The following is a 16,891-nucleotide window of genomic DNA, read 5'->3' as shown; positions in this document are numbered from 1 at the left end:
TATTTATTTTTTTGTTGCTTGTGCTTCAGTGTAAGGTCCAATAAACCACCACCTACTACACAATCTTTGAGATGCTTCCCTATGTTATCTTCTAGGGGTTTTATGGTCCTGGCTTTTATATTTAGGTCTTTGATCCATTTTGAGTTGATTCTTATATAGGGAGAAGCTATAGATATCCAGTTCTCCCAGCACCATTTGTTGAAGAGACTGTTTTGTCCTGTTAACATGGCTTTAGTATGTTTGTCAAAAACCAGTTGGCCATAGAGATGAAGGTTTATTTCTGTTTGTCAATTCTATTCCACTGATGGATGTGTCTGTCATAATGCCAATACCATGCTGTTTTGACCACTGTTGCTTTGTAGTATGTTTCAAGGTCAGGCAGTGAAATTCCTCCCATGTCACTCTTCTTTTGTAGAATGCTCTTGGCTATTTGGGTACACTATCCCTTCCAAATAAATTTGGTATTTGCCTTTTCTATTTCTTTAAAGTAGGTTATTGGGATTTTGATTGGTGTTGCATTGAATCTATAAATCAGTTTGGGTAGGATTACCATCTTCAAGATACTTAGTCATCCAGTCCACAAACATGGAATGTCCTTTTTTTTGGCCAATAACTTAATAGTGTATTAGTTAACAATATTGTAAATATTTAAAAATTACTTAATATAAATAATTGGCAACAAACTATTCCATTACAGAGTTAAATTACAAGTACAACAGACAGACTGGAGATTTAGACACCTGGAAGATAACAATAAAGTAAAATATTTAACCAAAATTTTAAGCTGAAGGTGTTTACCTAGTGTCCATAAAAGCGTGGGTTCTCTTTTCCTTTAGGAAAAAAACAAAAGACAAAATGGCTTTAACATCCCATTAGGAATATAAAATAAAATCAACTGAGAATACTAACTTGCATATCAAAAATCATTTATAATTGCAATCCAAATACTCCATAAACCACTTGTGTGATTCTATGCAGAAACTGGAAATTAGAAACTAGTTGCTTTAATAGTACAAAGATTTCAGCTCCAAAAATAGTTCATGGTATGTCTTTCTGTTTGTTTAGGTCTCTGTTGATTTCTTTTAGCATTGTTTTGTAGTTTTCTGAATACAGGTCCTGTACTACTTTGGTGAAATTGATTCTTAAGTTTTTGAGTCTGTTCATTGCTATTGTAAATGGAATTTCCCCTCTGAATTCCTGCTCAGATTGTTCAGTACTAGTTTAGAGAAACATTATTGATTTTTGCATGTTGATCTTGTATCCTACCACTTTGCTGAACTCATTTATTAGCTCAAGTAGCTTTATCATAGACATTCCAGAATTTTCTAAATATAGGGTCATGTCATCTACAAATAGTGAATGTTTTACTTCCTCTTTTCCTTTTTGGATACCTTTTATTTATTTATTTTTTCTTGTCTCATTGCTGTAGCTAGAACTTCTAGTGTAGTGATGAATAACAGTGGTGACAGTGGGCATCCTTGTTTTGTTCCTGATCTTAAAGGGAAAGCTTTCATCCTTTTCCTATTGAGGACAATGCTGGCTGTGGGTTTTTCACATATGCCTCTTAGCATATTGAGGAATAATCCTTCTCTTTCTTTTTTTTCCAAAGATTTATTATTTATTTCTCTCCCCTTCCCCGCTCCCCCCCCACCCCAGTTGTCTGCCCTCTGTGTCCATTTGCTGTGTGTTGTTCTGTGTCTGCCTGTATTCTTGTCAGCAGCACCAGGAATGTGTGTCTCTTTGTTGCGTCATCTTGCTGCATCAGCTCTCCATGTGTGTGGTGCCATTCCTGGGCAGGCTGCACGTTTTTTGTGCTGGGTGACTCTCCTTTGAACCTTGGGCCTCCCATTTGGTAGGCGGATGCCCTACCCATTGGGCCACATCTGCTTCCCATATCCTTCTATTTCTATCATTTGAAGTGTTTTTATCAAGGAAGGGTGCTGGACTTTGTTGAATGTCTTTTCTGCATCAATTGAGATGATCATATGTTTTTTTTTTCCCCTTCAATTTGTGTGGTGTATTACTTTGATTGATTTTCTTATGTTAAACCAGCCTTGCATACCAGAAATAAATCCCACTTGATTGCGAAGTATAAGTCTTTTGATAAGCTGTTGGATTTGATTTGCAAGTATTTTGTTGAGAATTTTTGCATCTATGTTCATTAGAGAGATTTGTCTGTAATTTTTTGTACTGTCCTTATATTGCTTTGGGATTAGGGTGATGTTGGCTTCATGAAATGTGTTGGGTAATTTTCCTTCCACTTCAAGTTTTCGGAAGAGTTAAACAGGATTGGTGTTACTTCTTCATGAAATGCTTGGTGGAATTCTTTGTTGGGAGATTTTTGATGATGGATTTAATCTCTAAATGTGATTGGTTTGTTAAGTTCTAGTATTTGTATTAGCGTCAATGTAGATTGTACATTTCTAGGAATTTGTACATTCATCTAGGTTGTCTAGTTTGTTGGCATAAAATTTCTCATTATATCCTCTTATGATCCTTTTTATTTCTATGGTGTCAGTTGTAACTTCCCCCTTTTCATTTCTGATTGTATTTATTTGTATCTTCTCTTATTTTTCTTGTTGGTCTAGCTAAGGGTTTGTTATTTTTGATCTTCTCAAAGAACCAGCTTTTGGTTTTGTTGATTTTCTCTACTGTTTTTTTGTTCTCGATTTCATTTTTCCTGCTCTGATTTTTATTACTTCTTTCCTTCTGCTTGATTTGGGATTTGTTTGCTGTTTTTTTCCTAGTTTCTCCAGTTGTTCACTTAGGTCTTTGATTTTAGCTCTTCCTTCTTTTTTAATATAGGCATTTAGGGCTATAAATTTCCCTCTCAAGACTGTCTTCACTGTGTCCCATAATTTTTGATAACTTGAGTTCTCATTTTCATTTGTCTCAATATATTTACTGATTATACTTACATTTCTTCTTTGACCCACTGATTATTTAAAAGTATATTGTTTAGATCCATATATTTGTAAATTTACATCCTTCCTGTCAAATATTGATTTCCAGGTTCATTCCATTATGATCTGAAAAGGTGCTTTGTATAATTTCAATCTTTTTATATTTATTGAGAGCTGCATTGTTCCCAACATACGGTCTATCCTGGAAAAAGATCCATGGGCACTTGAGAAGAATGTATAACCCGCTGAGTTTAGGTGTAATGTTCTGTATATATCTGTTAGGTCTAACCTGTTTATCATGTTGTTCAATTTCTCTGTCTCCTTGTTGATCTTCTGTCTAGTTCTATCTACGATGTGAGTGGTCTGTTGAAATCTACTATTTTTCCCCCCTCCAGATGGCTCCCTTGTCTGTCTGCTTGTTGTTTGCTTGCTGTGTCTGCTTGTCTCTGCATGTTGTTTGCTAATCGTGTCTGATTATTGTCTGCTCATCTTCTTTAGAAGACACTGGGAACCAGACCCACACAGGACCTCCCATGACCTCCCATGTGGCAGGTGGGTGCCCAACTGCTTGAGCCACATCTCCTCCCTGCTTGCTGTGTCTGCTTACTTGTCAGCTTGTTGCCTCAGTTTGTTGCATCATCTCATTGTGTCTGTTTGTCTTCTTTAGGAGGCACTGGGAACTGAATCCAGGACCTCCTTTGTGGGAGGTGGGTGCTCAACTGCTTGAGCCACATCTGCTCCCCCTCCTTTATTGTAGAGATGTCTATTTCTCCCTTCAGTTTTGTCAGTTTGTCTTATGTATTTTGGAGCACCCTGGTAGGTCCATAGATATTTACAACTGTTCTATATTCCTATGGACTGTCTCTTTTATTAATATATAATGGAAAAACATTTTTAAAAAGTCAATTTTAAAAAAAGACATGGAATGAAAAAAAGGTGCAGAGTTTTCTGTAAAAAAATATATATATATTTATATATATAAAATGGCTTTCTTATCTCATAACTTTTTTGCAATGAAAGTCTGCTTTGTCTAATATTAGTATAGCTAGCCCTGCTCTTTTTGGGTTATTATTTGTGGGAAGTATCTTTTTCCAACTTTTTACTTTCAGCCTGTTTTTATCACTGGGTCTAAGGTGAGTCTCTTGTAGGCAGCATATGGTTGGCTGATGTTTTTTTATCCATTCAGTCAGCCTATATCTTTTTTTTTTTTTTCCTTTTTAGCTACTGGGGCTAGTGTTGAACCCGGGACTTCGTATGTGGGAAGGCTGTGCTCAACCACTGAGCCACATGGGCTCCCCTAAGCTGTTTTTTTTTTTTTAAGGAGGCACGGGGAACTGAACCCAGGAACTCCCATGTGGGAAGCAGGCCCTCACTGCTTGAGCCACATTTGCTCCCTAGCCTATTTTTTTTTGAAGATTTATTTACTTTATTTTCCTTTTTTATCTACCCACCCCCTCCTTCAGATGGTTCTCTCCTCTGCTCACTGTTTGCTCACCTTCTCCAGGAGGCACTGGCAACTGAACCTGGGACCTCTCATAAGGAGGTGAGTGCCCAATAGCCTGAGCCACACTTGCTTCCCACAGGCTGCGGTGTCTGCTGGCTTGTGGCATCTACTTGTTGCAGTGGGGGTGGTGTCTGCTGGCTTGGGGCATCTACTCATTGCAGTGGGGCAGTGTCTGCTCATCTTCTTTTAGGAGGCACTGGGATCCAAACCTGGGACCTCCCGTGTGGTAGGCAGGTGCCCAATTGGTTAACCCACATCTGCTTCCCAGCCTGTATCTTTTGATGGGGAGTTTAGTCCATTCATATAGTCAATGATATTACTGTAAATGCATTATTTAATTCCACCATTTTATTCTTTGTTTTTCATATGTCATATCTTATTTTCATCTGTTTACTCCTTTGATTATCCTTTATGCTTTTCTTCTATACTTCCCTCCAAGCCTCTCTCTTTTTTTTTTTAAGATTTATTTCATTTCTTTCTCTCCCTTTCTCCTCCTACCCTCCTGTTGTCTGCTCTGTGTCCATTTGCTGTGTGTTCTTCTGCATCCCCTTGTATTATCAGGTGGAACTGGGAATCTGGTCTCTTTTTTGTTGCGTCATCTTGCTGCGTCAGCTCTCTGTGTGTGTGGTGCCACTCCTGGGCAGGCTGCACTTTTTTCATGTGGGGCGGCTCTCCTTGTGGGGCACACACCTTGTGTGTGGGGCACCCCTACACAGGGGTGCCCTTGAGTGGCAAGACACTCCTTGTGCATGGCATGCTGCACATGGGCCAGCTCACCACATGGGTCAGGAAGCCCTGGGTTTGAACCCTGGACCTTCGTTGTGGTAGGTGGATGCTCTATCAGTTGAGCCATGTCTGCTTCCCTCAAGGCTCTCTTTTGTCTTTTTCTCTGAGGCCCTAGGCTTTCTTTAATATTCCGCACAAAGGTAGATCCTTTTTTACGAACTCTCTTAGTTTCTGTTTGTTTGTGAATATTTTAAGCTTGCCTTTATATTTGAAGGACAATTTTGTTGGATAAAGAATTTTCTTTTTTTTTAAAGATTTATTTTTTATTTATTTCTCTCCCCTCCCCTCCTCATTGTCTGCTCTCTGTGTCCATTCACTGTGTGTTCTTTCTGTGTCCGCTTCTATTCTTGTCAGCGGCCCAGGAATCTATGTCTATTTTTGTTGCGTCATCTTGCTACATCAGCTCTCTATGTGTGTGGCACCACTCCTGGCTGGGCTTTCTTTCGCGCTGGGTGGCTCTCCTTATGGGGCGCACTCCTTGTGTGTGGGGCTTCCCTATGCGGGGGACACCCCTGGGTGGCACAGCATTCCTTGTGCACGTCAGTACTGCGCATGGGTCAGCTCCACATGGGTCAAGGAGGCCCAGGGTTTGAACCCTGGACCTCCCATGTGGTAGGCAGATGCTCTATCCACTGAGCCAAGTGTGCTTCCCTTGTGTCATCTTGCTGCATCAGCTTTCTGAGTGTGTGACACCACTTTTGGGCAGGCTGTGCTTTTTTTGTGTAGGGCGGCTCTCCTTGCAGGGCACACTTCTTGTGTGTAGTGCTCCCCTATGTGGGAGACACCCCTGCATGGCACGGCATCAGCATTGTGTGTGGGTGAGCTCACCAGATGGGTCAGGAGGCCCTGGGTTTGAATCCTGGACCTCCCATATGGTAGGTGGACACTCTATCAGTTGAGCCACATCTGCTTCCCTGGACAAAAAATTTTCAGCTGGTAGGTTTTATCTTCCAGTATCCTCATTGTACCGTATCACTGTCTTCTTGCCTTCATGGTTTCTGATGAGAAATCCACCCAGTTTTACTGGGCATCCCTTGTGTGTGATGGTTTGCTTCTCATTTGCTACTCTCAGAATTTTCTCTTTATCTTTGACAGCTGACATTCTGAGTAGTATGTGTCTTGGACTAGGTCTCTTCTCATTTGTTCTGATATACTCTGGACTTCTTGGAAATGTAAGTTCATTTCTTTTGTGAGAGTTGGCAAATTATCAGCTATTTCTGCAAATACTCTTTTTGTTCCCATTCCCTTTTCTTGTCCTTCTGGAACTCCCATGACATATACTTTGTTGCATTTGTTATCACTGAACTACCTGAACCATGCTCAGTTTTTTCCATTCTTTTCTCTCTTTGTTCTTTTCTCTCTTTAATTTCAGCTGTTCTGTCTTTGGTATCACTTATTCTTTCTTCTATCATTTTGATATGTTGTTGTATGCTTCTAATTGTTTTTTTCTTTTACTATAATGAACTTTATTTTTAAAGAGGTTTTAGATCACAGAAAAGTTACGTTGAAAGTATGAGGGATTCCCATGTATGCCCCTTCCTCTCCCACATCATCCCCTATATATATTTTAAATGTATCAGTACAATTTATTATGATGTATCTGTAAAATCCACTCATTAAAAAAATGCACATTTAAAACATGACTCACTTGTGGTATCTAAACCCAGTGTAATCTAAAAAATAAAACTATCATTGTGACACTTATCAGTACTTCACACATCTAACAAATACTGAAGGAGGCAACTGTCTTGTTATAACTTCTTTAATGCCAAGAACTTAAGCACAAATCAAAATTAAGAGAAACTTCAGAATGTTCAATTTGCATGCATTTTTGGCTGAGCTTTTGAAGATTCCACATGTAACAGAACCACAACTTTGAATCAAAATTAATATTAAAAACATTTAAGCCATGTGACAAACTTACTGCACAGAGGGAAGGAAAACAGAGTGTATAGTAACAGCACTATGTTTCTAGGAGAGAAAGCAATCACTTATTTCCTTTATCATAATACAAAAGTCAATGAGTCAGCGTTTTAATAACACTAAGTTACTTACTATTTAAGAATTTGCTTTTCAAGTTTTGTCTTTAAAATGTATCCATCCATATATTTGGATTAAATTAAATTTATACATCAATAACATTTTGCTCTTTTTTAATATTATATCTTTCATTTATTTTTAAAAGATACATAGGTCATACACAATATTACATTAAAAAATATAGGAGATTCCTCTTCCAGAATTCTAATCTTAACTATAAACCATAATTTACCAAAACATAGTCCAAACACTATATAATAATGCTACTGTTTCAATTTATATACTTCATCTGAAAAACTTACCTTACAAAGAGGAATTTTGCCCTGTTCTTCCAGATTAAATGTCTCTATGTCTAAAACTTCAAACGATGAGAAAAAAAGATTCAAATAATTCATGCTATGCATTTTCCATCATCGGGCTTTGATAAAAACAGAGCCACCTGGTTTTGGGGCACCATCTCAGTGACAGTCTCTACAGTCTCTACAGAAGCAGACACAATAACCAGTGTTTTATTTGTGGAAGCTGTCTTCTGTTTCTCAGCAATAGCTGCAGAAACAGGAATGATCTCTTCACTTTCAAAGTCATAGTTAGGAATTGACTTTGGTGAGAAATCTGTTACTTCTGATGATTCACTCTTTCTTTTCACTTTTTTATTTTTTAAACAATACTTTGATTACATAAATGTTACAGAGAATATATAGGGGATTCCCATATGCCCTTCTCCCCACACCTCCCACATTTTCCCATGTTAGCAACATCTTTCATCAGTGTGGTACATTCGTTGCAATTCATCGACACATTTTGGAGCATTGTCACTAAGCATGGATTATAGTTTACATTGTAGTTTACACTCTCTCCCATTCGATTCTAAATTATGGCCAGATATATAATGGCTTATATCTGTCATCATCATGTCATTCAGGATGATTCCTAAGTCTCAAAAACACCCCCTATTACACGTGTTTTTCCCTCTCCCTAACCCCAGAACATTCATGGGTCACTGCCTCCAAAACAATGATATTTCCTCTATTGCTAGAATCACAGTAAGTCTATAGTAGAATTCTAGTAGGTTTATTTTAGTCCATAGTTCATTTCTCAATCCTGAGGACTCTGGGATGGTTTGCCCACTCCATTAATTGAGGGGCTTTGATTTCATACATCTGCTGGATGGGACACTCTTGCTTGCAATTGTAGGCACTCTTGGTTCCTTGGTATGTTGTTTGTCCATCATCTCCTCCCTGTTAGTTGTCCTGAGTGAGTCCATTGAATTGGAGAGTAGGTGTTGCAACTCCATTGAGATTCATGTCTCAGTTGGCACATGGACAGCTCAAAGATTTAAGTCTCTTGGATGTCCACCTACCAACTCTAGTACTAATTATAGGTTCAAATAGAAGGACAGAAGAACCTGCATAGGGAAACCACTGCTGGGTCTAACTCTGTCACACTGGGGAACATAAATACCAGATTAGGGCTTTCTGGCAAGAGGCCAAATTCCTGAGCTATCTGCCCTTACTACAGGATCTGGATGTCTCCGTATCCCTGAGGAACTTCACTATTTGGGGTAGTACCTACTTTGGCTGTCAATGAAATCCTGTTGGTATGTGCATAAGCACTATCTCTGGGATGGCCTCCTGACTCACTTTCAAGTCTCAGCCATACAAGCTCATTTGTCTTTAGCTTTCCCCCATTTTGGTCAAGATTTTTTTTTTCCAGATGCATTGATTGTTTTCATCATGCCCCAAGCTGGGGGGGGGGGGGGAGCTATTGCTTTTGATTCACTCTTTTTAATCTTCTATGCCACTTTCTGCTTCTCCTGAAGTGTTCTCACCTGAGAAAGGTCTTCTTTCCATATTTCAGGGTTCATCGAATAGATGTGAAGGGATACTCGATAACTTCAAATTGCTTCATCCATTTTATCCTTTGGCTCTCTGTTGTCATATTGTTCTATTGTCTGTCTTCTTATCCTTTAGTTTACACTCTTCCTAATAATCTTTATTTCTAAACTCTTCTCCAAATCTCTCACCCTTGATTTTTCCTTTCAGGCTGCAGCACCTCCTTTAGTATCTTTTGCAAATCTGGTCTTTTGGTATCATATTTTATCAGTTTTTATCTGTGAAGACTTTAAACTTACCCTCATTTTTAAAGGACAGCTTTGCTGGATACGGAATTCTTGCTGGCAGTTTTATTCTTTCAGTACATTAAATGCATAATACCACTCTTTTCTCTCTTCCATGGTTTCTGATGAGAGGTCTGCACTTAATCTTATCTAGTTTTCCTTGTATGCGATGCTTTGCTTTTCTCTTGCTGCTTTCAGAATTCTCTCTCTCTGTTATTTGTCATTCTGAATAGTAGGTGTCTTGGGTAGGTCTATTTGGATTTATTCTGTTTGGGATGTGTTGTCCTTCTTGGATATTGATATTTGTATAAGGGTTGGGAAGTTCTCAGTCATTATTTCCTCAAATATTCTTTCTGCCCCCTTTCCATTCTTTTCTTCTTCTGGGACCCCAGTAATGCAAATGTTTATGCATTTTGCATTGTCATTCAGTTCCCTGGGACTCTGTTCCATTTTTTCCATTCTCTTCTCTTTGTGTTCTCCTTTCTTTTCCAGTTCTGATGTTCTGTCTTCAAAATCACTGATTCTGTCTTCAAGCAATTCAAATGTGCTCTTATGTGCCTCTAATGTATTTTTAATCTTGTCTATCATGACTTTCATTCCCATAAATTCTGTTACTTTTCTTTGCAGGCTTTCAAATTGTTCTTTGTGCTCTCCCAGTGTCTTCTTAATATCCTTTACTTCTTTCGTCATATATTCTTTAAATTCTTTGAAGCGATTTGGAGAGTTGTGTGATTATCACTGATTAATTGTATTAAACCCTATATTTCTTCAGGATATTTGGTTAGTTCTTTTGGCTGGGCCTAGTATGGCTTGTAATTTTTTGCTGATGTCAAGGCATCAGGCATCTGAATATCTTGGTGTATTTCCTCTGATGGCTAATTTCTCTCTCTTGCCTATTGTTCCCCTTCGCCCCCAACAGCTCTTCTCTGATATTTTGTTCAACTTATTCTCAGACTTGAAAATTTCCCAGCTTAGGCTTTCAAAACCAGGCCAGGGAATCACCAGTAGGGTGCAGGTTTTCTCCCAGGGACTGGATACAGAGAGCACAGTTTTTGTCAGTGCAGTTTCCAGAACCGCCAGCAGATGGCACTAGACAGTGCATCTTTCCACAGAGGTGTTTCAGTCTTGGCTTTCCTGTGTTCCTTTGTTGAATCTCCAGATCAGAGATTCAAAGAGGGCTCTGCTGGCCGAATTCACTGAAGGAAAGCAGCCCATCCTCCCCTCCCTTTTCCTTTGAAACATCTGACAGGGAGGAAGATGTCTGTTCCCCTCTCAGTTGGCTACAGTGAGCCAGGGGTTTTACCCCAGCTTAATATCTTGGGGGTGAGGGAGGAGAGCCTCTCCTGGCTGCCTCAGGGGCTTGGGAACTCAGGTTTGTCTTTTTGGCTTCTTCACCTCTCTGTCCCTCACCCTTCTGGGAGTTGTGTAGCACTGTCCTGGTCTGCAGACCCTCACAGCAGTTCCCATGCACAGCTTTTGACTCTTTCTCTGGAGTTTTTGTGAGAGTATCCAGCTCTGCCTGTTAGCCCATCACTATCTTCCCACAATTCCCTCTAAAGTATTTTTGATCTCACCTATCATTTCTTTCATTCCCATGAGCTGTTACTTTTCTATTCAGGTTTTCAAATTCTTCTTTGTGCTCTCTCAATGTCTTTTTTTTTCTCCAAGATGTATTTTATTTTTTTCTTTCCCCTTCCTCCCCCATTGTCTGCTCTCTGTATCCATTCTCTGTGTTCTTCTGTGTCTGCTTCCATTGTCAGGCAGCACTGGGAAACTGTGTCTCTTTTTTTTGCTGTTGTTGCATCATCTTGCTGTGTCAGCTCTCTGTGTGTGCAGCGCCACTCCTGGGCAGGCTGTGCTTTTTTCAAACAGGGTGTCTATCCTTGCAGGGTGCAGTCCTTGCATGTGGGGCACCCCTACATGGGGACACCCCTACACAGGGACACCCCTACACAGGGACACCCCTGTGTGGCATGGTACTCCTTGCTAGCAGCAGCACTGCACATCAGCCAGCTTACCACATGGGTCAGGAGGCCCTGGGTATCGAGCCCTGGGCCCTCCATATGGTAGGAGGATGCTCTATCAGTTGAGCCATATCCGCTTCTTGACTCAATGTCTTCTTTCTTTCTTCTTATTTTAATTTTTTCATTTCTCTACCCTTCCTCACCCTCCCCCCTCCCAGTTGTCTGCTCTCTGTGTCCATTTGCTGTGTGTTCTTCCTTATCCACTTGTATTCTTGTCAGTGGCACAAAGAATCTGTGTCTCATTTTTTTTGTTGTTGTTGCATCATCTTGCTGCTTCAGCTCTCCATGTGTGTGGCACCACTCCTGGGCAGGTTGTACTTTTTTTGTACTGGGCAGCTCTCCTTACAGGGCACACTCCTTGCATGTGGGGCTCCCCTACGTGGGGAACACCCCTGCATGGCAGGTCACTTCTTGTGCGCATCAGCAGTGCATGTGGGTCAGTTCACAGCATGGATCAGGAGGCCCGGGGTTTGAACCTTGGACCTACCATGTGGTAGGGGGACTCCCTATCCGTTGGGCCAAATCCGCTTCACTCAATGTTTTCTTGATATCATTTATCTCTTTAACTATACTGTCTTTCAACTCATTAATTTGATTTTGGGAATTTGTGTGCATCTCATTAGTTTTTGCAAATCCTGCATCTCTTCTGGAGCTTTGATATGTTCCTTTTCTTGGGCCACATCTTCCATTTTCTTAGTATGGCTCATAGTTCTTTGCTGCTATCTAGGCATCTGATTAGGAAGTAGTTTGCTCAGATGCTCAATTTCTTTCTCTTTTGTAGGGATTTAGTGGAGGGAGGCTGTGTGTTACGGCTGTTCTTTGATTCTTGTTTCAACCTGGGTCTTTAGGATTGTCACTGTTAGTTGCTCAAAAGTGGGTTCTGGACCCAGTAATGGGCTGCAAACCTGCTTCCTAGAGCCTTGGGGAAGGAGGCTATAAAGGCCAGAAAAGCCTCTCTTATTTACTTTTAATTTCTTCATTGCAGATCTTTTGTCCTTCAGAAGATGGTGCTCTTTGGCAGTCCTCTCAGTTCAAAGACTGGTTGGAGTGTGTTTGCAGCAAGAGGGACCGGATCAATGTGATAGAGGATCTGCCTGGAGGCTGAGCCTCATAATTTAAACTTTCTCAGAGACAGTTCTCCAACCTTCACTGGCAGCCGCCTCCCTTTTCCCAGGTAGGAAATAATTCCACTGCCCTCTGTGTCTTCAACAACTAGTCCCAGTTAGTAGGGAGGGTATTTGAGGGGTTGGGTCTCTTTAGCCCCTTGCCAACTCCCAAGGCAAAAACTGGCACAGCCACACCTGGCCTGGAAGGGCTCATGGGACACAGCAGACCAAATCTGTGGGTCAAGAGCTGAGTCAGCCTTAGGCTGTGCCCTCTCTTTCCTGCTTCCTGGGAGGTGGTTCCCTGGGGCCCCCTTTGCATCTGCTGGCCCCAAGGTGGAGAATTCAAAAGTGTCTGTTGTGTGGGCAAGGTTGCCAGCAGGAGCAGCTGCCTCTTTATAACTTGCAGTTTGGTTATCACGGTTCTTTTCTTCTGTCCCTCTCTCTCCTGGGCTGTGTCCGGCCTTCACCCAGTGTTCTAAACCCTAGAAGATCCCCCCCCCCCCCGACCCCCAGGCTGTTTCTGCCTGTCCTCTAGCTATTTTTCTGGGAGAGAAGAGAGTTTCATGTCTTTCTAGTTTGCCATCTTCCAGGAAGTGTATATATTAATAGCTTTATTCTATATTTAAGTCTGTGATTCATTCCGAGTTAGTTTGTGTATAAGGTGTGAAGTTTAACTTGAGGTTCAATTTTTGACCAGTTGGTCCAGCATCATTTGTTGAAAAGGCTATCCTTCCTTCATTGAGTTAATTTTGCACTTTAATAAAAAATTAATTATAACACTTGTGTGGGTCCATGTCTGGGTTTTCTTTTGTTTTATAGATCTGTGTCTGTCCCTCTGCTGATACTACACTGTCTTGATGGCCATAGTTCCACATAAAGCCTTAACTTCAAGTTTCCTCCACTTTATTTTCTTTGTCAAGATTGTTTTAGCTATGCTAGGACCTGTGTTTTTCCTCACAATTTTTAACAATAGGCTTATCTACATGTACAAAACCCTTGCTGAAATTTTGATAGGATGTGTATTAAATGTGTAGGTAAGTTTGGGGAGAATTGACATGCTTATTATGTTGAGTCTTTGAATCCATGAACATGGTACATTTCTCCATTTATTTAGTTCTTTGATTCTTTCATTAGCATTTTGTAATTTTCATCATGCATATCCTGTACATGTTAGTTTTATACTTAAGTATTTAATTTTCTTGGAATAAATAGTTTTGTGTTTTTACTTTTGGTTTCTGCCAGTTCATTTGTGGGTTGCAGAAATGCAATTATTTTTTGTGTGTGTGCTTTTTAAAATGTCTTTTTTAAAAAAGATAAATAGATCACACAAAATGCAATTGATTTTTGCATGTTCATCTTGTATCTTGTGAACTTGCTGAACTCCTTTGAGGTTTTTTTTTTTGGTAGATTCATTGGGATTTTGTGTGTAGACTTTCATGTTGTCTGCAAATAGGGACAGTTTAAAATTTTATGGCTTTTTTTCTTTGCTCATTGCAGTTACTTAGAACTCAGTACAATGTTTAATAAGACTGATGAGAATAGACATCTTTGCTGGGTGAAAACATTGTCTTTTAACTTTAAGTATGACATTAGACTTTTTTGTAGATTCTTCGTATCAAGTGTTGGTGATTTCTCTGTGTTGGGTGTCCCCATGACACTCCCAGGTTTGGTGATTTTATTGGAGAACTCACAGGGACTCAGCATGTAGTCAGAGTCATGACTAATAATGATAACCGTGAAAAGAATCAAAGCAAAACCAGCCAAGGGAACAGGTGCATGGAAGTGAAGGTCAGAGGGAAAGAAGCACACATTTCCAAGAGTCCTCTCCCAGTGGAATCACACAGGAGGCATTTACTTCCTCCTGCACCACACTGTGACCACCCACGTGAAGTGTTGTCTACCAAGGAAGGTCATTAGAGACTCAGTGTCCAAGGTGCTCTGTGGAGCACATACTAAAATTCTCTCTCTCTCTCTCTCTCTCTCTCTCTCTCTCTCTCTCTCTCTCTCTCTCTCTCTCTCTCCCCTTCCCCCTCTCCCCCCACCCCGGTTGTCTGTTCTCTGTGTCTATTTGCTACTTCGTCTTCTTTGTCCACTTCTGTTTTTGTCAGTGGCATGGGAATCTGTGTTTCTTTTTGTTGCGTCATCTCGCTCTCCATGTGTGTGGCACAATTCTTAGGCAGGCTGCACTTCCTTTCACGCTGGGTGGCTCTCCTTAGGGGGCACACTCCTTGCATGTGGGGCTCCCCTATCCGGGGGACACCCCTGCATGGCAGGGCACTCCTTGTGCACATCAGCACTGTGCATGGGCCAGCTCCACACAGGTCAAAGCGTCCTGAGGTTTGAACCGCAGACCTCCCATGTGGTAGACGGACGCCCTAACCACTGGGCCAAGTCCGCTTCCCTAGGGAGACATTCTTACCAGGGAATGGTGAGAATATTTCTGAAATTCATAGTCCCAGGTGCCAGCTAAGGGCCAAAATTGCAACCAGGCATTTTTAAGGCTATCAATCTCAGGCTTGCTGTGTTAACTCTTTTTTCTTTTTCTTTTGGTTTATCTTCTATTCCTAACTTGCCAACAGTTTGTTCAGGTGGTCAGACTTTGTAAATGATTTTGTAATTTTGTGATTTTGTAATTTTCTACATCAGTTGATATGATCATGTTTTTTTCTCCATTAGCATGGATATATACATGGCTTACATTATGGATTTTTAATGTTAAACCAGCCTTACTACTTGGAATAAATCCCTCTTGGTCATAATATATAATTCTCCTTATATATTGTTCAATTTGGTTTGCTATTATTTTGTTATGGATTTTTGTATCCATGGTCATGAGACGTCTTGGTCTGCAGTTTTCTTTTTCTGTACTATCTTTGTTTAGCTTTTTATTTTTATTGTATTTTTTGAGATACCGGGGCCAGGGATTGAACCCCAGACCTTGTATATGGGAAGCTGGTGCTCAGCCACTGAGTCGTTTTGGCTTCCCTGAGTTGGCTTTTTGGTTTGTTTGCTTGTTTTTTCTTTTTTTTTTTTTAATGAGGCACTGGGTTCCAAACCCAGGACCTCCCATGTGGGAAGCAGGCACTCAACTGCTTGAGCCACATCTACTCCCCTTTGTCTAGTTTTGATATCAGGTTAATACTAGCCTCATGAAATGAGTTGGAGGATGTCCCTTCTATTTTGTGAAAGAAACTGATATTAATTCTTTAAATATTTGGTAGATCTTCCATCAGATTCATCTGGACCAAGTGTATTAGGGTTTTCCAGGGAAACAACCAAAAGGATATATATGGTAAATATATTTATATATTATATATATAAAATATATATATTTTATAATGTAAATACTATGAGATTTATTATAAAAATTGGCTCATTCAAGTGTAGAGATGGGCAAGTCTGAATTCTGTAGGGCAGACTGAAACCTGGGAACTCCAGTGAAGATTTTTGATGAATTTCACAGGAAAAGCTGACTGGCTGAAGTAGAGATGAAAATTCTTCCTTCTGACTGCTGAAATCATTAGTTCTCCCTTTAAAGTCTTCAACTGACTGGGTGAGACTTTTCTCATTTTTGAAGGCAATCTCCTTAATTGATGTAGATGTAGTCAGCCATAGATGCAATCAATTTACTGATGATTTAAATCCAAGAAATATCCTTACAATAATGATCAGGCCTGTGCTTGTGTTGACCAAACAACTGTACACCATAAGTTAGCCAAGTTGACACATGAACTTAACAATCAAACCTGGTGATTTTTTTTGGAACCTTTGTAATTATGAAATCCATTTCTTTAATGATTATTCATTTCTTTCTGACTGAGTTTTAGTAGTTTGAAATCAATCAATTTCTTTTAAGTTGTCGATTTATCAACACAAATTTCATCATAGTATTCCTTTGTTTCCTTTTAAAGGCTATTGCTTCTGTAGTGACATTCCTTATTTCATTCCTGTCATTGGTGATGTGTGTCTTTCTTTTTCACTCTTATTACAGGTTTGTCAATTTTATTGTTTTTGTTGTTGTTGAAGAACCAGCTTTTAGTTTCATTGATCTTTTTTGCATTCTTTTTAATATATTTTATTAGAGAAGTTGTGAACTTACAAAACAATCATGCATGATGTGAAGATTTCCCATACAATAACCCATCCACCAATACCTTACATTGTTGTGGAACATTTGTTACAGATTATGAGAGAACATCATCAGACTATTACCACTAACTATGGTCTATAGTGTACCTGTATATTTTTTTCCATATCCCCTCTATTATTAACACAGTACCTTCTTTGACATTGATGCACAAATGTTACAATATTGCTGTTAACTATAGTCCATAATAAGTTACATTAATCATGTTGTTCCCATGCATCTCCATATTATTACCATCTTGTAATAGTGATGTACATTTGTTCTA

General features: G+C 39.8%; 1 protein-coding gene across 9 annotated transcripts in view; it reads left to right on the top strand.

Moving 5' to 3' along the window:
* LOC101427306 (uncharacterized) overlaps window positions 1–16,891 on the top strand; it is a 146,203-nt gene that overhangs the window by 57,565 nt on the left and 71,747 nt on the right. For 3 of the 9 annotated variants that reach the window (XR_011649098.1, XR_011649097.1, XR_011649096.1), the window contains exons 9-11: window positions 3,402–3,455; window positions 4,367–4,446; window positions 12,359–12,547. Coding sequence is in view for 1 of the 9 variants with exons in the window: in XM_071215921.1 (XP_071072022.1) it covers window positions 3,402–3,455; window positions 4,367–4,446; window positions 12,359–12,478 (254 nt within the window). In the remaining 8 variants the exon portion in view is untranslated. Of the gene's footprint in view, window positions 1–3,401; window positions 3,456–4,366; window positions 4,447–12,358; window positions 13,705–15,700; window positions 15,772–15,942; window positions 16,033–16,891 lie in introns of those variants that run through there. The other 6 variants (XR_011649099.1, XR_011649092.1, XR_011649094.1 and 3 more) reach the window with 5 other exon arrangements.

The sequence above is a fragment of the Dasypus novemcinctus genome, chromosome 6 (assembly GCF_030445035.2).
Source record: "Dasypus novemcinctus isolate mDasNov1 chromosome 6, mDasNov1.1.hap2, whole genome shotgun sequence".
NCBI classification, from domain to species: domain Eukaryota; kingdom Metazoa; phylum Chordata; class Mammalia; order Cingulata; family Dasypodidae; genus Dasypus; species Dasypus novemcinctus.
This window is presented reverse-complemented; position numbering and strand designations above follow the sequence as displayed.